General features: G+C 51.7%; 7 protein-coding genes and 1 pseudogene across 7 annotated transcripts; 4 read left to right on the top strand and 4 right to left on the bottom strand.

Moving 5' to 3' along the window:
• Positions 1-1,505: 1,505 nt before the first annotated feature.
• On the top strand, positions 1,506-4,090 carry SAPIO_CDS7724 (uncharacterized protein; the record flags this gene model as incomplete). The annotated part of the gene is made up of 7 exons (XM_016789529.1): positions 1,506-1,966; positions 2,037-2,179; positions 3,120-3,224; positions 3,281-3,307; positions 3,422-3,558; positions 3,614-3,848; positions 3,924-4,090. The coding sequence occupies 7 exons, from the start codon at positions 1,506-1,508 to the stop codon at positions 4,088-4,090; spliced, it is 1,275 nt and encodes a 424-aa protein (XP_016641356.1).
• Positions 4,091-4,726: 636 nt separating this feature from the next.
• On the top strand, positions 4,727-5,305 carry SAPIO_CDS7723 (uncharacterized protein; the record flags this gene model as incomplete). Its single annotated transcript, XM_016789528.1, has 2 exons — positions 4,727-5,211; positions 5,281-5,305. The coding sequence occupies 2 exons, from the start codon at positions 4,727-4,729 to the stop codon at positions 5,303-5,305; spliced, it is 510 nt and encodes a 169-aa protein (XP_016641355.1).
• Positions 5,306-7,801: 2,496 nt separating this feature from the next.
• SAPIO_CDS7722 lies at positions 7,802-8,764 on the bottom strand (annotated as a pseudogene; the record flags this gene model as incomplete).
• Positions 8,765-12,323: 3,559 nt separating this feature from the next.
• Positions 12,324-15,200, bottom strand: SAPIO_CDS7721 (Nuclear pore complex protein An-Nup82; the record flags this gene model as incomplete). Its single annotated transcript, XM_016789527.1, has 2 exons — positions 12,324-14,753; positions 14,862-15,200. The coding sequence occupies 2 exons, from the start codon at positions 15,198-15,200 to the stop codon at positions 12,324-12,326; spliced, it is 2,769 nt and encodes a 922-aa protein (XP_016641354.1).
• A 703-nt stretch (positions 15,201-15,903) lies between these two features.
• SAPIO_CDS7720 (uncharacterized protein) lies at positions 15,904-16,827 on the top strand (the record flags this gene model as incomplete). Its single annotated transcript, XM_016789526.1, has 3 exons — positions 15,904-15,969; positions 16,075-16,196; positions 16,440-16,827. 3 exons carry the CDS (start codon positions 15,904-15,906, stop codon positions 16,825-16,827), a joined length of 576 nt encoding a protein of 191 aa, XP_016641353.1.
• A 441-nt stretch (positions 16,828-17,268) lies between these two features.
• SAPIO_CDS7719 (uncharacterized protein) lies at positions 17,269-17,735 on the bottom strand (the record flags this gene model as incomplete). The annotated part of the gene is made up of 2 exons (XM_016789525.1): positions 17,269-17,321; positions 17,456-17,735. The coding sequence occupies 2 exons, from the start codon at positions 17,733-17,735 to the stop codon at positions 17,269-17,271; spliced, it is 333 nt and encodes a 110-aa protein (XP_016641352.1).
• A 525-nt stretch (positions 17,736-18,260) lies between these two features.
• On the top strand, positions 18,261-18,925 carry SAPIO_CDS7718 (Trafficking protein particle complex subunit 2; the record flags this gene model as incomplete). Its single annotated transcript, XM_016789524.1, has 2 exons — positions 18,261-18,445; positions 18,553-18,925. 2 exons carry the CDS (start codon positions 18,261-18,263, stop codon positions 18,923-18,925), a joined length of 558 nt encoding a protein of 185 aa, XP_016641351.1.
• An 828-nt stretch (positions 18,926-19,753) lies between these two features.
• Positions 19,754-20,267, bottom strand: SAPIO_CDS7717 (uncharacterized protein; the record flags this gene model as incomplete). The annotated part of the gene is made up of 2 exons (XM_016789523.1): positions 19,754-20,055; positions 20,258-20,267. 2 exons carry the CDS (start codon positions 20,265-20,267, stop codon positions 19,754-19,756), a joined length of 312 nt encoding a protein of 103 aa, XP_016641350.1.
• Between the last annotated feature and the right edge of the window lie 1,026 nt (positions 20,268-21,293).

The following is a 21,293-nucleotide window of genomic DNA, read 5'->3' as shown; positions in this document are numbered from 1 at the left end:
CTCACTTAGTCCCACCTTCCCAAACTGCTGGTATGAGTAGCAATCTTATAGTCAACATTAATGAGTCACCATTAATGGATGATATTGGAGCAACAGTTGAGAGATGTTGTCTGGGCTGTTACTGATGGATGCTGTGCTGTGCTGTGAGTCTTGTGACTCAGCGTCGGTCAAGGCCAAGGCGGAGGAGGTGGCTGTGAGCCCGTGATTCGATGAGCCAGCAAACGATTCGATAAAGCACAGGGTCCAAGAGTCAGCACCAAGATGCCTTGTGTAACAACTGGGCGTCTACAATTGTAATAATTGGCTCAGAGAAGAGATCAATTGATCAATTGATATTGGTGACCGGGCTGAGACAACATTGGAGAGCTCAGATAGTTGAGTCGCGACGCGCCTACCGATGCACAGAGGCACCAGATGGCAAAGAGCATTCAACATCATCTCAACCCAAATTTTAACTATGAGTCCTCTCGATACAGGACTGATCAAACTGGTCATGGGGCATTGTTTGGCCCAATCTCCAATCTTGACCAAACCAATGATCAGCGCGGTGTCGATCTTGGGACAGCCCTGCTCCCCGAGACTCAGCTCAGAGCATTGGAGGAAGCAGCTGAGGCCAGTCGATGCACCGCCTTCCGCAGGGTCCTAGCTGTTTAACTTCATATCACCCTACTTAGAGCGTTGAACATATAAAGCGGGTCAGTTAAGGCACCGCCTTTCTTCCCTTCGGGCTACCTTAGATATCTACACAACTCGCTTCCCAGATTTCAATGATGGCCACTCTGGTTCTAAATTAAGCCCGAGGGATGAGTGCCTTTGTGCGATGTAGATTCTCTGTTGCCTGCTGGACCTCTCTGGAGGCCAGCGACCGTAGACCTGGCCAGTTTGCCAGGGCTTCATCTCAATATCTTGGACATCTTGTTTTGGCCGTGGCGCCTTTTGTTAAGCAAACATGCTAGCTGTTTGCAGGCTGTCGTCATTGTGCCGAGAGGAGCTACCTGTCAGGACTTTGCCTGCCAGGTTATCGTATTGCCTTGTGAAGCCCCATGACACCTTTGCGAGAGCGCATATTGTATATAAATGCAGCGCCTGCTAGTGCTCCTGCTCCTGCTCCTGCTCTTGCTCCGCGTCTCTTGATCTCAACTTTTCTCCACAGTCTCTCACCAATAGACAAAGCCACAAGGCTCTCGCTAGCCATCATCCTTCATCGCCAATCCAATCTCTGTTTCTTTGGCATTTTATTCTGCAACTTCGACGTTGCTCTCGCTTCCACCCGCCCCATAGTCCTACACTATCTTCTTTCATTATGTGCAACCACTGCTCTCGGGCAGGAAAGCGGATCCCTAGGTGCCTAGACGGGAAGTTACCTTCCCCTATCCGAGTGTCAGCGGTAAGACATACCATATATCATGTCTAGTCCAGTCTAAGGAGATGCCAGCTGATGTATTTCCCGGTACCCTTCGCAGCGTTACCCATCGGAGGGACCCGAACACGAGCAGCTACCGTTTATGCCGGCTTATAGCCCGGGCAATTCACGTCCCGGTCCTAACTTCGCAACGGATCAAAAGGGACGCTCTCCCCCGAGCTCTCCTGCCAGCGCGGCTAGCTGTATCTCTGTCGAGTCGGCAGTTGAAACCGTGCACTCTATCGAGAGCTCACCGTCCATCAAAGAGCTGGCCAGCCAGCTCAACGGTGATCTGGAAAAACTTAGTAGGACGGTGCAGGATCTCGAGAAATGGTTCGAGCAGCTAAATTCCGATGGGTACAAGAGACGTTTACCGTGGACAGACGCGATGCAGAGAGCGTTCAAGCGCTACAAAGGTCTTGTAGATAAGCATACGAGGGCTCATCAAGCGTTCGAAAACTACTTTCTAACCACGAAGGGCTCGAACTCTAAGAAAAATGCGACTGCAGAGGACCATGTTGAGCGCGCTCAGCTCGCTCTTGAATGGGGTAGAGCGGCTCTGAAGTATGCTTTTTTTTTCCCCCGCACATGTTTCGCGAGTGGAAAACTAATAGTGGTTGTTCTTCTTCTCTAGAGCGGGAGAGGCCAGGGCAGATTTCATGGAGATGTACCGTAAGGCCTACAAGCTAGATGGAATCCAGGGCCATATCCAAGCAGTAGAAAATTGCGTCAACAGTGCCCAAGACGCCGTCGAAGAAGCCCAGAAAAATTATGACAGTGCGTGCTTATAAATCATACCTCACTTGTCTTTTTCGCAAGAAGCTAACCTGCTTCGAATAAACAGAGATTTGGGCCAAAGTCGGACTTCAATCTAGTCCCTCAGTCTTCCGCTTTTCGAGTATAATCTAGCCGCACGAAGGAGCTGGACTCCATTTTGCGACGTGTGTTTGCGGGATTGAGATTTCATTTGGGGGGGGGGGATCATTGGAGATTTGTTGGTAGGCTATTGGTATTAGTGTGCCCAAGACTGCCAATCCGGTCGGCGGAGAGTACAGTCCATGCGGGAATAGTTCCTGCGTAGTCAGATAATAGATCCAGTTTCTTACTGTTGTTCCTTTCGGATATTGTTACCTGACATCGTCGGTGCTAACTCGTATTGCTCATTGCTTGGTGCTCCTTGAAATGTCGTCGGAATTGAGATGAGACATGGACCCGGCCTGGACCTACAGGCTACACACGTGACTAACACGATTTTCGGGAGGCCAAACCAGAACCGGTCCAGGTCGGGCCCTGGCATCAAATCAATTGAAGCTCGGCACCTCCACTAAATTTCCAACCTCGTGTAGAATCGGTATTCATTGGTTACATGTAAGAGCGGCATCAACCCAATGCGTCGGTGCCTCGCGTGGTGTGTCTGAGTTGAGATGAGGCTTTGCCTTGTTCCATTGTCTCATGCCAAACAATCTACCTAAATTATTAAAGCATCTCTTAATACCTAATCTCTCTTTGTTCTCGTCTTTTTCAAAGCACAAGTTGAGAAACTCTCCGTCCTCATCAAATTCTCATCTCCTCCCACCTATTCTACTCCACGCATTTTTGTACCCCTCTGCCATGGAGGACCAGATGGTGCCCAACCATCCTTACTCGCCTCAGACGGCTGTCATACCTCATTACCGAGAGAATGACAAGCCATTATATTCACTCATTGGATCCTTAGCACTCTTACTCTCTATCGTGGCGGTGGGCTCGGCTGGCGTAGCCTCGAGACGGAACCCGAAGTTGTCTATCAATGAGAGGCTCATCGTCAGCTGGTATTCCATATGTAAGGCCAACATCACACACCTCATTGCAATTTACATGGTACTAACCTCAAGATAGGTGGGTTCCTTCACTGCTTCTTCGAAGGTTCGTTTTTTTCCCCCTCCCTGTTGTAAACTCCTTGCCAGGAGTTTGCTGAAACCAAGCCAAGCCCTCACTTCCGCAGTGTTTGCCTATTCCTAACGGTTGGCCATATTCCAGGATACTTTGTTCTCAACCATGCCAACCTGGCAAGCCAGCAAACGCTCTTTGCTCAGCTCTGGAAGGAATACAGTTTGTCCGACTCGAGATATCTCACATCAGACCCCTTCATGCTCTCTGTAGAGACCATAACTGTTGTGAGTAGGGGCCTCTCAGCTGCGTGAGACAAAACTGGCTGACATCTCCCCAAAGCTTGTATGGGGCCCTCTATGCTTCTTCTCGGCATGGTGCATAATAAGAGAAAGCACCATCCGATACCCCGTTCAGATGATGGTCTGCATGGGTCATCTCTACGGCGTCATTCTCTACTATGCTACCAGTGCCGCCGAACAGTATTATCGGGGGAATTCCCATAGTAGACCGGAGTTCCAGTACTTTTGGCTCTACTATGTGGGTTTCAACCTCCCTTGGGTAATAGTCCCGTCTTGTAGGTTTCCCTCCTTTGATTGCGGAAGATAACGCGTTTGTGGGTAAGAAGAATCCAAAGCTAACTTGAAAACAGTTCTCCTTTTACGGAGTATTCGCGCCATGAGAGTTGCCTTTGCTATGCTGGGCAGAGTACGGGGGCTTCTCACTGAACTCCGCGGTAGTATTCATGATATCAACCAGCGTAAGAACGAAGAGGAAGCATCTGCTAGCCAGAGTAGGGAGGATGAGAAAGCGGCCTAGAGCACAGGGTTTAGCGTAGGTCGATCTAGGTGTATCTCTCTTCGATAATGATAACGATTATTGTATACGCTGGACTGGTGATACATCCTCCCCCAGCGCACACTTGCTATTCTGAAGTAGAAGTGTTTGCACAAGCAGGTTCGTCGGTTGGTCCTTCCTCCAGCAAACCTCGTGATCGAGCAACTATTATGAACCTCATCGAAAATAATGTTTATTAGAACAGATCTCTTTGGACAAACTGGGAAGGGGCGAATGGACAATAGGGCTACTCCTCTATTCAAGGAGGCCATCTATTTACCATGAATAGGTTAGATTCCGTCAATAGTCTCGAGGAAAACACATAAGTGCTTCCCGAATAATGGCTGGCCAACTCGTTTCACTCCCAGACTGACTCGATCATCTTCGTCATCTATTCCCATCATCACTCTCCATTCTAATGGCCACCCGTGTTCCAGCAGGGTCTATTCATTAATCAAATCACAATCACAATCATCACATCCTTCTACTTCTTGACATCTTCGCCAAAGTCGCAGAGTCTTACCTTCCTCTCTGTCGGCCAGAGAATCACTATACACCCACGAGGAGCAACGAGGAAACACCTACATTACTCAGCCATCGATTCACCAAGAAGCCAAGATGCCTCACGCTACCAAGCCCAGCACCAAGAAAGCTAAGGAGGCGTGGACCAACTTCGAGCGGCGAGTCATGATTGGCCTCATCTGCAAAGGCCTCCACAACCCCCACGACCTCTCACACCTAACAACCTCCTTCAACGAGGCCCACAAAGGCGGAAGGGCCCGAACCTCAAAGCCCTGGTCCCCCGAAAAGGTGTGGGACCTCTACAAGTCAGTAGCCAGACGAGACGGTGACACGCTCCGACTCGAGAGGCGTGTAGGAGCAGGGCGCATTACGCGCAAGCAACGCCTGGCGCTGGAGAGGGGCCTCACCACGTCGAACGATGGCCGGCGTGAGAGGGAGAAGAAGTGGCGCCAGAAGAGGATGTGGATCGCGGAGAGGACGGGGCATGGGGAGGAGAGACGGGGCGCGTGGCTGTTTCTTGGGGAGGGCGCGAGTTTCCTTCCGGCTTTGCCGGTGCGTGGGCTCTACTCTACGATGCGACGGTAGAGGTGCGTTCTTTTCCTTTTTACCCTTTCTGAATATATTGTGTCGTTTCGCTAACTTGTTGATAGGTTCGGTGGGGAGGAGGAGGCATAGACACCCTGCGAAGAGGGTTGGGGTGACATCGTGACGAGGGGGTAAACAGAGGTCGAGAAAGGGTTTCTAATAGATATATGTATCGATATAATGGATATATATACCATGGCATAATGGAAATGAGTTTACGGTGGTAGCGGTACGCCTATCAGCCCTTCGTTGTGCACACGGAGGGTGTGGGCAGTGGGTAGTGCAGTGCAGCGGAGGATGGGGGCGGGAGCGTCCATATCAACGATGCACACCGTCGATGACGTTTTCCATGTGCCTTGTGATAAGAACGTCATGAATGATGCGCATCGGACCTGCCTCAGAACATGACTAGAAGCGTTTTCTAAAAGCTAATCGAGGCTTCCAGTATCATGGGATTTGCTGACCCCTTTCCAAACGTCAGCTTATGGTGAGATAAAGTGATGAGACATTTTCCCGCGTTTCGACGTTGAAGCAAAAGTTCTTTTGAGAAAAACGAGGCGAGCAGAGACAGCCGGAGATTGTATACGAATGGCGGCTGATGGGCCAGCCGTTCCAATTCCAAGGCCACCCCCTCCCTCGGAGTTCATCGGATTGTACACTGCGCGGTACGATGCTCTTTGCTCCTGCCCTACATCGGGAACATGGCGCTACACCTTGAAATTGAGTCAGGACTTCGGGTGCTTAGAGGGGAGAGTATGCGAGGCGCTATGTGATAATTTAAGGGGAAGGCGTGGTGTGGTTGGCGCATGATTCCGGTGCGGCGGAAAGCTGGCTGGAACGCATATTACACCTTGCAGCAGGGAGGCAGTAATATTCAATATTCACTTCCAGTCGCCCGGCAAAGTTCGGTGAAGTACCGATTGGCACTGATCAAACTCGTCACATCAAGTCCATCAAATCGATTGCATCGATCCTAGCGAGCCGCCAGAGACTGCTGATCCCTGCCGCCGTTGGCCACTTTTACAGAGGCTACAGCAAGGGGTAACAAACAGTTCCCGTCACGACCGAATTATGGATGGTATTGTGCCACCCAACCAGATTCCGAGAAATATTTACGAATCCGGTGACATCGACGAAATGCGATGGGATTGGAAGTGGGCGGATGGCCGACGACATTTCATCTTCCTTTCTCCCACCAGCTCGCTGTCAATTGGAAAGTACCAGTGAAATAAATTAACTTCAATTGGCAGAAGTCGTGGAAAATTCGGTCGTTAAAGTAGCAGTGCTCCGTTATCCGATTGCCACCATCACGGTTGTGCAGGAATGGAATGGGCGCGATGCGCGATGCATGATGGCAGGGACGCGACGAGGTGGAAAGAGCAATGGAAAGCGGAGTCCGAGATTGGACCCACCTTCGGAGCTAGACGGACGGGGGCGGGTGGGCCTTTCCCCGAGGACCACTTCAATTTTCACAGAGCACAACTGCGCCAGATGTGGAGTGCATTGTACACTCCTCACCCCTCCCCTCATTCGCACCTTCCTCGATCTTGGACTTGCTAAATCCTCAGTATTTTCATGTGCTTCCCCCACAAGTATTGTCGTATATACGAAGTACACTCACTATCTCCTACTAGCGAGGACCTGCCATCAATATGAACTGATAGTGAACTGACACATTGTGTGAACCAGGGTTCGTTTCAAGAAGGAATCGTTTAACTTTTCAAAATCCAAATATGATTTTCTCTAAGGTATATGGACGGAAGAAGAAGTGCTAATACGAATCTAATGTATGGAAAGTAACGATCTAACGCGTTGCAGCTCGACTGCATCCGGGGCCTGCACACTCCCAGCCATTAATAGCCAACCATCTTGCTCGCCTCGTTTTTTTGTTCCCGGTCAAATGCAACCATAAAAAGAAAAAAAATGAACAAATTCGAAAAACACGCCGAAAAGGGAGAAAGGAGAAAAAAAGACCCGAATACTTATACTCCCCCTTGGAAATCTAATCTTAGAACTGAATTTCATGTACAGTACAGTACGCACTCAACCGGGTATCGAATGCCGTCTTGCAACGACCGTGTCACCATCAGAAATGAATGGTGGAAAGGGAGGAACAGAAACAAAGAATAAAGAAAAGTGAACAATGCACAACAGCATGTCGGGAGGCTGGCGGTGCCAAAAATCAGCCATTGATGTCTCGGCGTGAAGGATTTCGAGCCGCACGCCCTCCCAGCCCGGCCTGAGATCCCGAGGGCGTCGAGCTGGTGTGCAGACGGGTCTGCTAACCCTATCGACGCACCGAAAGAGGGGTAGTCGGTGCCAATCAAAGGGATCAAATGGCTAGACAGGACCTCCCTTCTCCGCGGTGTGGGTGTTTAAAAAATAACTTTTTTTTTTTTTTCCTTCTTCAGCTGTGGCCAATGCTCTGCCACCGTGGGCTTCCAGTCCTTGTCCGCCTCCCATGTTCTCGCTTTGGGGAGGCCTAGCCGAACAATATCAAGGCTGACTTTGGGAAGCGGCCAATCCTCTCAACCGTCTGATTTCCCGGATGCGACAAGGCTCGTGCTCTCGGGAAAGTGGGCTTGTCTAAGAGTCTTCCGATTCGTACTCCATGTTGATGAAGAATCGTGGAATGGTGTTGCCACAAGAATTAAACAGGGCGGATAGGTCATCGCCAAAGTTTAGTAACTCGTGCCGCTCGTTAGGGTCCGTGCCAAGGTTGACGCCCGTTATGGTGAACCGTTTCGTTGCGTCGTTCTTGTATTCGATGTGGCTATCGAGCTGTTTCTGCTCTATGATTTGCAGTGTCTCTTCTTCGATGGCTTGTTGTGAAGGGAGGACTTTGGTGAGAAATACGTGGGAATTGGAGTCCTGTGCCAGAGTGATATCAAGGGACACAGCCATGGGCTTCATTGACACTTTTGCTTCTGGAGTAGAGGAAGCCAGTCGCGAAGACCGCATGTGCGAGGGAGGCGGAGGCGGAGGAGGGTCGTCATAGTGGACTTTTTCCCCAGCCGACGATGGTGGAGGGGGTGGTGGAGGTCTCGGGGATGGCGGGGGAGGCGGAGAAGAAGCAGATGCCAGCGATGCTAACGGCGCGAACCTCCTCGAGTGTGTAGACTTGTGTGGCCTTCCTGTTCTCCGGCGAGGCGACGATGGCTGGGCAGGTACAAGACTGACGAAGGCGGCTGGCCCCCCACAGTCCTCACCATCATCCCCCCAATCCTCGTCATCTGTGACAAGGGCCTCTGCGCGATTTACAGGGGTCCCGGTCGCTTCTGCGTCGCAGTCATCGCTATCGCTTTCTTCTGCTGTCTCGGCCTCCAGGTGGACTTCCTGTGGGAAGTCGAATCCCCGAGCGTTGACGTGATGGCTGGTGGCCCTAGACGATTTCCGCAGGAGTTCATCAAAACAGATGTCGATGGTGTTTCCCGAAGCCTCGAGGAACACGTCGCGAATGCCATCCACGGAACGAGTGACACTAACAGTCCATATATTGTCGTCGCTTAGTTGGGAAGCAAAGTTGAATCTAGCTTCGGGGTAGATCATCCTGCAATTGCCTATTTGCGAGAGGTGGTCACCACTCCAAGTCAGCATTCCATTTCTGGTATGAATCGTGTCCTCTTTTCTTTCCATTTTACTTTCCAGTTTCCTTTTTCCATTTTCTTCTTCTTATTTTCCTCCCCCTTCGCCTACAGTAAATGCATATCCTCCAACCTAGAGGGAAGAGACGAAGAGACGGTTATCCCATACCTATAATGATACAACCGATATCAATTGACCATGCCAGGCTAAGACCCGTCACCGGGTGCACCTCCGGGCGAGGTCCAGCATTACACGGGCCGGAGGTCCTCGACGAGGAGAAAAGGAGTCGCTGTGTCATACCGGCGGCGCCGAAAGCTCGGGGGTGGTGTGGGGCACTTATAAACGGGGGAAATGGGGAAATGGGGGGGTAAAAGGAATTTTATGTGCAAGGCATTTGGAATTTTACATACAAGAAGTCCAAAACTGGATGGTGGTGGGATTTTTAGGAATCTCAGGAGAGCAGCGGCGGCGGAATTGTCATGGATTTTATTTTGCCCCGGACCAGGCATGCAGGTGGAAAGGATCAAAAATGATGTTTTTTCCAGCCCTTCCAAGACCGGGGGCGTGCGTAAAGGGGAAGCATCGGAATGCGAGGTCAAGGGTAGGGGTACCTTTATCCATGAACTTTGCCAGCCTCACTTTTCAACTGCTGGTGAGGATTGGTGATGTATTACGAGGAGGCGCCAGCAAAACGAGACATGAGACGTCAGAGACTAGATGTACCGTCCAGTTTCTCCATCGCGCCCAAAGGAACTGAGGACGCCCGGGCAGCCGCAGAGCCTCCCTCGAAGTAATTCCTATGTAGTGGTTTTCCAGGGCTCGCGATATTTGTGGCCAATTTGTTCGTTGAGGCAACGGCCATTCTTACGGGCCTGTAAGTGGGACAAGGCCCCCCCAAATCAATGAGGCGCTGGCTAGCGAAAGCCCCCTCGAGCCTCATGGACAACATGCTGAAACTTGGTGATGTGATGGGCGTTGTGCCCCGTTTCAACCAACGGGATATGTCTTTCGGTGCGGACAACTTAAAAAATTCGCATCGATCTTTGTCCGCGAATAATGCAGAGAGGCTGCATTATCGGAGGCTTGTACTACTTCCAACTCTTCCAGTGTGCGACACCGGATGGGTTGACCTATGGGTCTGAGTCGGGAAGAGGGAGAGAGAGCCGTTATCTCCGTTCTATTATATGACAGCTCTTTTCTCGCGTCCGGCAGGATCCTGGTCGGTCGTCTTTCACTTCTAGAGTTTACGAAGGCATCAATGGCAGTACGCCTCGGTGTACTACGACTGATGTGGGACTTGGGGCCATCTCGCTAAACCCCAGGCCATCCCTGGCGCAATGTTGAGGGCGATCGCGTTCTCGATTCGATGACACAAAAAATCCAATCCAAATGCCGGAACTGTATGGAGAATTAACTTTTGTGATTCCCAAAAGTCTCAACTTTCACCGCTCTTTTCCAACGTGTCACTGACGCTCTTTGGTTTTGTTCTCGGGGGGGAGGGGAACGGTCAGTCACGATGCTAAGGACATATTCGTACATCAATCGAATGTATGCTCAACTGCAGTGCTGCACCTGGTGCAGACATGGCAGACATGGCAGACATGGCTGTCTAACATTGTGTGTGTGCGCTAGGGCACGAATATTGGGAAAGGGACACTTTTTTTTTTTTTTTCCTCTCTTTTCTTTCCTGTTGGGGGTGAGAATCCCGCTCTGGTTTAGTTCCACTTCCGCGGTGTTGCGCTCGAGGCGCTCATCCGAGACTCATGATCGTGAAGATCGACTGATGGGCAAATGCAGTTCCACGGTCCTCTCCCGGCACGCCGGATAAAAGTGGCGGGGTTTCCAATATTAGTGTGAGTACTTCGTAGTGCAGAGCGCAGAGTGGACGTCACGTCCGGACCAAGAAAGGGGAATCGTGTGGCTCGAGACACGGTCTCAAGACGGTAAGTGGGAAAAGCGTGGAGATCTCAGATGCTTCCCTGAGGCTGTCTGGATCATTCGAGAAATGATTGGCCTGCGATTCATGAGACTCAGTGAAGTTACAGCTTAGTTTTTGAGTATCATTGGCCTCTACTGCGAAGACAGCTGCATCCGAATCGCCCATGGAACGTGGAAGAACCGGCCCTGGTGTGGCGAATGCCACCGCAGAAGGGAGGAAAATCAAAAAGAACGAAAACGGCCAAGAAGAAGTCTTCCCCACAGCAATATTGACTGAATACCACTAAGATTTGTTCTCCAAGCCGCCAGGCCAGCCACAGTGACGCAGTTCATAAAACTAGAATTGCTACTGCTGGCTGGACCCAACCCAGGCAAAAAAGGCCCCAACCTCACGGGTACGACGCGGCTCTCCCCAGCCAACCATGGACGCAAGGCGAGGCGAGATTGAATTCGTCTGACCATGCCTCGGGACACTACCTTCGTATCTTGATATTTGATTTTTGATATCACCACGTATTATTATTGAACTTTCGAGGACCCACGTATTGTTACTCTCTCTCTCAACATCAAGACCACTCCCAGCTCGGCAGTTACAGGCAGGCATGCCTCGTGGCCCCCCGGGTTATGATAGCTACGAAGCACGTACCAAAAAAGAAAAGAAGACGAAAAAAGGATAGATTATGAAGCCACTAACGATCGACAACGTTGCCCGGCGCCGATCTGCGACTTTTTATTTTCCCTCTCTTCCCTCTCCCTGTCTCCCTGTCTCCTCTCTCCTCTCTCCTCTCTCCTCTTCTCGTTGCATTTCGCCTCGTCATAAAAGGAATGTCTTGTGGGGTATTTCAACATGGCAAGGATTAACTGGGATAAGAAAAAAGAAGCAAAAAAAGAAAGGTGAAACCAGGTTGGGTGTGAAGGTAAGACACGATGAAGCCATTGATCACGACTCCATGATCCCCAATCAACCTTCTCGCCATGTCTCAGTTCCACCTCCCCCCTCCTCGACCTCTCACCATTTCCAGGGCGGACAGCAACTTGCACCGTTGTCAGATTCCATGTTTAAGTGGACCTCTTTCGCAAAAGACGTAGACATGCTCATCGCCAACTGCGCGGACCGCGGAAAATCGAATTTTGCGATTGGATGTTTTCTTTTCAGCTGTCACGGCTGGATTTCGGTCTTTTGGAGCCCGAAAATCTGTGGGATTCGAGTGCCTGTTGTCAGCTTTGCCCTGACATGAGGGTCAACTTTCGTTCTTGTGCAATGGAATGGGTTTTCCGCCCAAGGGAGGCTCATAGGGCAGAAAACAACAGGGAGAGGCGGTAAACCTCGAGCCGTGGTTGGGCTTCCCAGAATGCAAAGCAATGCAGTGAAAAAGTGGATTAAAAGGAAAACGTAAATCGAAAATAAAAAAAACAGCCAATCATTATTTTGGAGAAATCTACCCTCCTCGAAGAAAGGAAACTTGCTTATACAGTAGGTAGCCACTTGTCTTACTTTGATGCTTGCCAATTCTGGACGTGTTTTATCGTCTTTCATCACACGCCCTCTTTCAGATCTCTGTCTTCCCTTTTCTCGACTTCCTAACTACTGCAAGCTCAGCTGCAGCTTCTCCAACCTGCTAGAAACAGCAGCCACCATAGCCTCTTCGCGAGCCAGCAGGTTCCTAACCGACTGAATCTTCGCCTTGCGAATCTCGTTGGGAACACGTAAATCCTGGCTCGACGAGGGCGTGTGCTCCCTGCGATGTCCACGTCCGTTCCTACCAACACCGCCGTCTTCCCCTCCTCCAATAGTTGTAATAGCGGCGGTGTCTTTGTGCAGCCGGGCCGCCTCGTCGAGCAGCTCCGTAGCCAACGTCGTAACCTCCTCGAGGCGTTTCCTGACCTGTTTCCCTGTCGTGGTGGTAGTGACACCTCGCTGCTGCGGTATCGGCGTCGTCGTAGTCAAGGCGACGTCCGACTTAGCCCCGAAAACGCTGCAATTGAGCCCCTTCACCTCATCGATCCACGCGCGTTCGTGCGTGCTAAGTTCCCTCTTAGTCGAGTGCATAACGGACTTGCGCAGGCTCTCGATGCGACGCGAGAGCTGCTCGTGGCGTGTCTGCGCACGCGCCACCCTCGCCTCGATCCTCTCGTTGTCCACACCCTCGCCGTCGGCGTCGTTGCCCGTAATCTTGTCGATCTTGGCCTTGGTCTCGGCCGCCTTGTCGAGGTGGTCCTGCATCTCCGCCCGCATCCTGGTGCACTTGATGAAGAGCTCCGACGCCGCCAGCCCTAGGCGGTGGGTCTCCTCACTAAGGATCTTATGCGCTTCCGTGAGGACCTGTAGTGTCAGGGGGCTGAGGCGCACTTCTTGGCCTATGACAACCTTGTGGCGCGAGGTGCGGAGCCGCTCGATGAGCGTGGGAAGCTGTGAGCTCTGCTCGAAAACGTGAGAGGCTTGGAAGGGCGGTCTTGGCTCGTACGAGTACAGGGGCTCTTGGGGCGGCGCGATCTGGATTTCGCGCACTGGTGTCGTTTCTTCTTCCTTGATAAGTGTGAAGTCTTCCTCGGGCGTATCGAACATGAGAACTACAGGGTCGTAGGGAGTAGCCGAGATAACTGCGTAGCCAATGTCCGGGTCGCTGATGGCATTGCATCCTGCAAGAGGCACGGAGACATCGGCTGATGGCTGCGTGTAGAGACGTTCCCGGGTCGAATTGTGAGCGTTTACGAGCAGGCCCAGTCGGAACTCGGAGCCAGCGCCTCCAGCGCCCTGGATCTCGCTCTCCAGTCGAAATACCCACGGCGACAAGGAAAAGTACGTGATTCCGGCATGGTGAGTTACGTAAAAGGAGTATCTTGACATCACGTCGGTAGTGAATACGGGCCAGCTGTCGGGGCTCGCCTCCACTGGGTTCATGCTATCCATTGCCTGGAAGGTGAGAAGGGTTGGCGCGTCCGATAGAGCCAAGAGCCGTCCAAGCCTGGACTTGTTCTTAGGCGGAAGCCACTGGGCCTCGACACCATCAAGGTCTAGGCAAATCTTGACCTGCCCACCGGTGGAGAGTAAACAGATGATACTCAGAGACAGGCCTTCCCTGTCGGTTTCATCAAGCTCAAGTTCGGTGTCCTCTCCGAGCATCAGATCATCCGCCTCGACCTTGGAACCAATCACGAGTATATCGGTAAGCTCGGAGTCGATATCATCTTCATTATCGAGACTCGCCGCGAGCTCAAAAGGCCCCTGAAGGCGGGGTACAGCGCCCGGCTTGGTGGGGCGGGTATAGACCTCAATGGGAGGTTCGCCGGGCGATGATTCGAGGATTTGGGGTTCCTGCGAATCCACATCGCCCATCCATGCAAGCTGCTGCTGGGCCAGGAGCTTCTCACGTTCCGAAACTGTGGGGTCGTCTTCGATAGCACCCACCTGGGTGACCACAGACACCGACAGCGACGCTATGAGCGCTGATGGGGGCGCCCAGCGAGAAGGAAGGAGCGGGCACAACGCGTATACATCACCCTCCCTCATCGCGATCCACAAGGTGAAGGGATTCCAGCCACCGGATGACCTCGAGCCGAAACACGCCGCCGCGACCTCCATCTCGAACGAATCGGGGGAGAAGCCCGTATTCGTTGCCGAGGTGGAAGCGGCAAAGTCTTGGTCCAGCGAAGTTCCATCGGCAAGGCGCTTGAGGTCGATGGACAACGTGGGGCTGTCGAACGACCATCGATCGGTTAGCGATAGCTCCCATAGCCGGACGATGGAGTCCTTGGATACGGTAACAAGACAGTGGCCATTGACTCCTAACGGATGCCAGAGGGCCGAGGCGATGGGCGAGCGGGAGGTGACGTGGGTAGTGGGGCCAAGAGTCCAGATCTTGGGTCGAATCGGTTCGGTATCTTCGCTCGTGAGGTGACTGGGGTCTGGGATGAGGCAAATGTGAACGGTATGCGAGGTTAGAATTGCTAGGAGGCTTTCGTTCGGCGATATGATGAGTTGCCTAATGTCATCTGCAACCGGGGTTTTCAGGATCTACAAAAATGCGTTATTCCCAAACGGTTAGCATGGCTGTAGCCACACGAAAAGAAAAAGGATGAAGGAGGAGGGGAAAGCTTGGAAGAGAAGAAAAGACATCCTTACCCGGTATCCGGCGGCACGATTCTCGACGTCGTCCTCGGGCGCATTCCCATTGGCACCCGAGCTTTCCCGCTTGATGCGGAAGCTCGCCCTGTTTTGCGCATGCTTCTCCTTAAGGTAGACAAGGTCACCCCATCGAATTTCCCTACCATTCGCTACAAAGATCTCGGTACCTCGACGGGCGATTGTACGCCTGGGCCCGTTTGGCGCCTTCTTCTTCTTCGTCTTGGCAGTGTAGGGAGAGGAAATGGAAGTCCGAGACGCGTCGGCCGAGGGCGAGAATAGGCTGTGGCCAGGGGAGCCCTTCGAAAGCCACGAGGGCGTGTAGCTTTTGACCTTCATGGTTTCCTCTCTCACTTTTTTCACCAGCCTCGCATATCAGAATATTATGACACGATATTTAATAGGAGGGAAAAAAATGCCCCGGAGAAGGCGAAAATGAAACTGAAAAGAAGGGGGGGAGGTAAAAACCGGGAAGTGTGATGCTCGATTGTGTGATTCTGTACCTGACTTGGTGAAGTGCGTGACGAAATTTGCTTGAAGCTGTCAAGATTTCGTCGGTGGCAGGTGTTTTTTGGGCTCTGACGCGGGAGCGTAGCATTGGCACAATGGAGCATTGCGACTGGTCGCCCCGGAATCGTAGCCTCGTCCTTGGCTAGGTAACGCGAGGGAGACAGGGGTACATTAAAGTACTTTAAAATGCACATTATTATTAAGTTTTAATAAGTACCAAAAGGGTTTCCTTGCCTGGCAGCACAGCACCTGCAACCTAGAGCTCCCCACAGCGGGGCACATTGATAAGTTCGGCCAATCATAGGCACTGTCTCCCTTGTACCTTTTGGAGAAAGCAGGAAACATTTCAGACTTGTCTTTTTCCTACTTAATTGACCAAGACATGCATATTACCATAGTACTTTAACGAGGCGAACATCCATCTTGACGGCGAGAATCCATCGAACCTCAAATCCAACTTCTTCTTGCGCCCTGAGATCCCACCCATCCTTTCATCCATCATTTACCTGTTTTCACCCCGCCATTGGACGCCATGGCACCGTACGTCCGAAGCACCGTCGATCGCCTCGACAGACCTAGTGCCTACTTTCAGAGTCGCGTAAGTACTCATCCTTAGAGGACACCTACATCTTGGCCCGCCTCTGCGAATACCCATGAGAAAGAGACCAATCTCAAGCTGACACGTCTGCACGCACCCCTGCAGAACAAGCGCAGGAGAGATCACAGGGAACGTGATCGTGATGGGGATGAGAACATGAAGCTCGAGCCCGAACAGTCTCCGGAGGACCCTCTCAAGGATGCTGCTACCCTCTATGTGGGGAACCTGTAAGTCTCATCACATCTCATTGCCATGGTCTTCCGAGACCTGATACTATGAGTCTTTTTTACTTGCCTGAACGGGAGGGAGAGCATCTACGCAAAACGTCATGTCTCATATAGGTTGAGATGAGATTTTAGACTCTAACTCCTTCCCCAACAAATATCCTCTCTCGCCCTATCTCATGCAACATTTCCATGGACGAAAAGACAAGCCAGTCTAAGCCTAGTTCTCACACCCCACCTCTGCAGATCCTTCTACACAACCGAAGAGCAAGTCTACGAACTCTTCAGCAAAGTCGGCGAGATCAAACGCCTCGTAATGGGGCTTGACCGCTTCACCAAGACCCCATGCGGATTCTGCTTCGTGGAGTACTACACGCATCAGGATGCCCTAGACTGTATGAAGTACATTGGAGGCACCAAGCTCGACGAGCGCATCATTCGCACTGATCTCGATCCTGGCTTCGAGGAGGGTCGGCAGTACGGTCGTGGAAAGTCGGGTGGGCAGGTGCGCGACGAGTACCGTGAGGATTACGATGAGGGGCGGGGAGGTTTGGGGCGGGCGTTGCAGTCGGATAGGATGAGGGATGTGGAGAGGTCAAGAGATGGGGGAGCAGAGTATGGGAAGGAAAGATGAGAGGAGGGGCTGGTTCGTCACCCTCGTCAGAGTGACAAAGGGGATGGGAATCTATTCGTTAATAATGGGGCACTCTTCGTTTGTATGCTTGTACGCTGTTCAAAAAAAAGTTTTTCATGGTAGATTGTCTTCAAGTTCTATAATATACCAAGGTTCTGGTCTGATCAAGCATAATCTTGAATAAAACAAGGCGTTTGTTTGCTCGAAGAGGAGCCATCTTCCCCATTTCCCCATCCTATACATATAATAAACATATTGTACAAGGGCCAGCTGAGATGTGAATGCCCGAGAGTTGTTTTCCACTTTCGCAGTGTATTGTGATCGTATCGTATTCCTCCTCCCAACGAGTTCGGCGTGCCGTAGACAGTACCTTTGTCCCTCTTGATCCACCGTGGAAGGCACCTCTTCTCCATTGCGTGCAACTGCGTGCATCGGTCCAACTTAGTAACCGGGGGGGTTGACTCGCTGAGAAACCCTCGTCCACTTCGGTAGCTCTACAAATCACAGATAGGTTAGCAAGTCTCTTTCTACCTTGGTCGCGTGTTCCAAGCCATCCCAAATCTCCCGCAAAGCTGGGCCTTGGTACACAGCTCAAGGAAAGACGAGAAAAGAGGGGAAAACAGCGTACTGTGAATTCCCTTCCTATACCCTTTAACCTTCCTATCAAACATCGTATACTTATCCCTCGGCAACATCTCCGCTTCCGTAGGCATCTCAGCCTTCCACCTCTCTAAAGCCTCCAGAGTCTCCCCCTTCTTCGCCAGCGCCGCGTCCAGCGTCGCGACCACCTGGTCCACGGCTCGGAGCCTCATGCGCTGCCGCCTCTTCTGGAACTTGGACAGACGCCAGGGGATCTTCCAGAGGAGACCGCCCGATAGCGGCGAGGTCATGCGGAACGGGCCGAACATTGTGGGAGAGGCGTTATCGGGTCGACGGGATTGGCTATCGGAGGTGGGTTGTTTGAGTCGGGGAAAAATTGATCGATTGTAAACCGACGGAGGGAATTGAAATGGTCGGTTCCTCCTGTCCGAGTCGAGGGCGCGAGGTCAAGAGGATGCGAATTGATGGGAGCAGCCTCGTGTGACTTTTTTTTGGGGGGGTCGTTGAAAATTAGAAAATGTCCTAGGCTTTGGACGAGGTTCACTGGCGTGTTGGAATTTGGGCCAATCAGAATGGGCAGACCTGTGAAAGCCGCCATGCAGCGCAACGCCCCACCAAGATGACAATTAATTGAGGTCGCAGCATCTCCCAAGCTTTGACTCCTGGTTGGATTTCACGAATAAGCTCGCCGAGAAGACGAAAAGAATACGAGCCAATTCCACGAGCGAAGTAGGCGCTTTCCTTGCCTCTTCCCCCTCTTGAAGAAAACCAGGGGGATACCTAAGCAATAAAACCCCAAGGTCGAAGCACAGAAAATACCCCCATCTTTCGCCATGTCCTACTACTTCGTCATCGTGGGAACCCAGGACAACCCCCTCTTCGAGTACGAGTTCGGAACCTCTAAACAAGGCGGCGATGGCTTGGCCCACTTTGGCGAGCAGCAAAAACACATGACGCAGTTCATCGTGCACAGTTCCTTAGATATCGTCGAAGAGGTGCAATGGACATCGGGTCAGATGTGAGATCCCCCCTCGTCCCTCCCCCCAATCCCTCCTCCAATCATTCACTCCCACTTGAAGCGAAACGAGATAAAACTAATACAAGGCATACAAACTGCGTTTCTAGGTACCTCAAATGCATTGACAAATTCTTCAACAACTACATCTCCTGCTTCATAACCCCCAGCAACGCCAAATTCCTCCTCCTCCACCAACCCACCTCACCGACCTCCTCCCTCCCCCTCGGCTCCACGATGACCGGCTCCCTCGCTGCCTCCACCACTCTCTCAGTGCCGCCGGCCCCTACTGCGCGCGCGTCGACGGCCATAGGCGCCAACCCGACGGGCCTCGCGACGGAGGAGGCCATACGGAATTTCTTTACCGAAGTGTACGAGAATTGGGTCAAGGCTGTTATGAACCCGTTTTATAGGGCGGATATGGAGGTTACCAGTCCGATTTTTAGGCAGAGGGTTGCTGCGGCGGGGAGGAAGTATCTTTGATGTCCTAGGGAGATTCTCTTCGCCGCTTTTAGGGATATTGCTGCCTAGAGGGGAGATATATTCGTGAACGAAGGAGTGGAATGTGGTGAGGTAGACGGAACATGGCGAGAGGATGGATATTGTCGCCCACCGGATGGGATATGACTATGAACTACGAAGTAATGAATACGGGAGTTTATGTTTGCTCTCGGGAAAATAATAGACATTCCTCGAAGGGGCTTGCTTGGGAGAGTCGCGAGTGATGACATCCCAGCCGCAGCCTATTCTACGTACTACATCGTCCGTCAAAACCCTCCTTCACCCATTGTTACCCTGGTCCAACTCACCACGACATTAGGCCCAAAGGAGCGAAAAGCGAGACGCGTCGCTACCAAAACAGACACTACAAAATCAAAACAAAGCACGTCTACATACTTCTGAAGGCACAGAGATATTCATTTCGGATCAAGGCCATCGAATGACCGCTTGTTTCATTGTAGATAATCTCGCCATCTACCGTGACGATCATAATCCCCCAGTGTCGTAATGTAACAAACCAATAACCTCCCCCAAACGCCAAAGGACACTGACTCATCCGCGCGTCCCATTAAAACACAAAGTTCCGATGCCATTTGTCCATTTCCCTTGAACAGTAAAAACAGAGTAAAAAGAAAGTTATTTGCGTATTCCATCCGCTCGCTCTTTCAGAGCCGAAAAAAAATCCCGCACCCCAAAAGAATAAAACGCGTGGTGATATACATGAGGGGGGAAGGGAGAAGAAACGGCTGGCGTAGAGGGCGCGTTACGTCTTGAGAGGAACACGCGTTCGTAGGTAGTGAGGAAAGATGTTTAACCACCGAAACCGTAGAGGGTGCGGCCCTGGCGCTTAAGGGCATAGACAACGTCGAGAGAGGTGACGGTCTTGCGCTTGGCGTGCTCGGTATAGGTGACGGCGTCACGAATGACACCCTCGAGGAAGGACTTGAGGACACCACGGGTCTCCTCGTAGATCATGGCAGAGATACGCTTCACACCACCACGACGAGCGAGACGTCGGATGGCGGGCTTGGTGATACCCTGGATGTTGTCACGAAGAATCTTTCGGTGACGCTTGGCACCGCCCTTGCCGAGGCCCTTGCCGCCCTTTCCGCCTAGAGAAATAGAGTCAGCACACAATACTCGACGATAATAATTGAAGATGCCACCACACGGCTGAGATGGGTCGGTCAAGGTCGTGATGTTGAAGCCTCGTAGATGGGGCCTCTGGTGCCACGCATCACGACGCGTCAAACCCGACCGAGACGCCGCAAGCGCTGGCGACGTGGGGAAGGATACAGGACTGAAAATACTTACGTCCAGACATTGTTGATGAGGTTAATTAAAAGTGAAGATACTTTAAGTTGATGGTTTGATCCGAAATGCGGATGAAGTTTGATGACGTTGTCGGGATGGTGATGTGGTGTTTGCAGCGAAGAATATACAACCAAGTGGGAATGGAGTGGGGAGAAGTTTTGGGGAACAGGCGGCGTGTGGAAGAAATAAATAGGTGAGAGGGGGGGCGTGTCAGTTGGTCACGGATCAGTAAAAAGGCTGCCGAGTGATTTAGGTGACAATTGCTTGGCTAAGCCGGATCAGGAAATTGGCCAAAATGCGAAAATACTGTGTCAAAGTACCTCTTGTTAAATTGATTTATTTTGCGAGGTACCGATTTATTCAGGGCGCTGTTTTATTTTTTGGAGGGGCGCAATATTTTTGCTTGGAAAATGCGGCGTTTTGGGGCCCGTGTTTGCTGCTCCTTTGACGCGCTTCCTGTTTGGGTTCTTCTGCTAGGGGGAATTGGATGGTCCACTTATTTTCTCCCTTGCTCCATATCTTTGGGCGCCATATTATTGGCTGCCGACAGTTAGTCAGCAGCTCCAGCTCTGTGACTCCCGCTATTTCTGCCTGCAGGGGACCTGGACTAGCACCAATCTTGCCACAGTGCTAGGAAAGCTCTGGCTCAGCTCGGATGATTCGCCACAATCAATTCATCTCGCCCAGATTGCTTATGTCATACTGATCTGGGGTCAACAACGTCCATCACACTCTCAGCCACGCGTCGCGTCCTCTTCCTCCGCCTCATCCACATCCAGCACGCTTCAAGCCTCCATCTCGACGTCTCATTCTTTCATCTTGCCAGTTGGCAAGTAGTCACGGCTTGTACCCACGAGTCTCGTCCTCTTTACCAGATAATATCTATATTGTGTACTTGATAAGGCTGTAGGATAGCTTCGGCTCATGCCGACTCCCTCCCGCTTCCGTTCACTCTCGCCCTCTCCTCCCAGCCTAAGCAAGTTTGGCGTTGATGCGTCGTGGCATGGAGCAAAGAAAGTCCCCTCAGGTGTAGAGA

Source organism: Scedosporium apiospermum (assembly GCF_000732125.1).
Source record: "Scedosporium apiospermum strain IHEM 14462 chromosome Unknown SEQ_SAPIO_0110, whole genome shotgun sequence".
Classification (NCBI taxonomy): Eukaryota; Fungi; Ascomycota; class Sordariomycetes; order Microascales; family Microascaceae; genus Scedosporium; species Scedosporium apiospermum.
The sequence above is the reverse complement of the archived record's forward strand: the minus strand, read 5'-3'. Positions and strand labels throughout refer to the sequence as shown.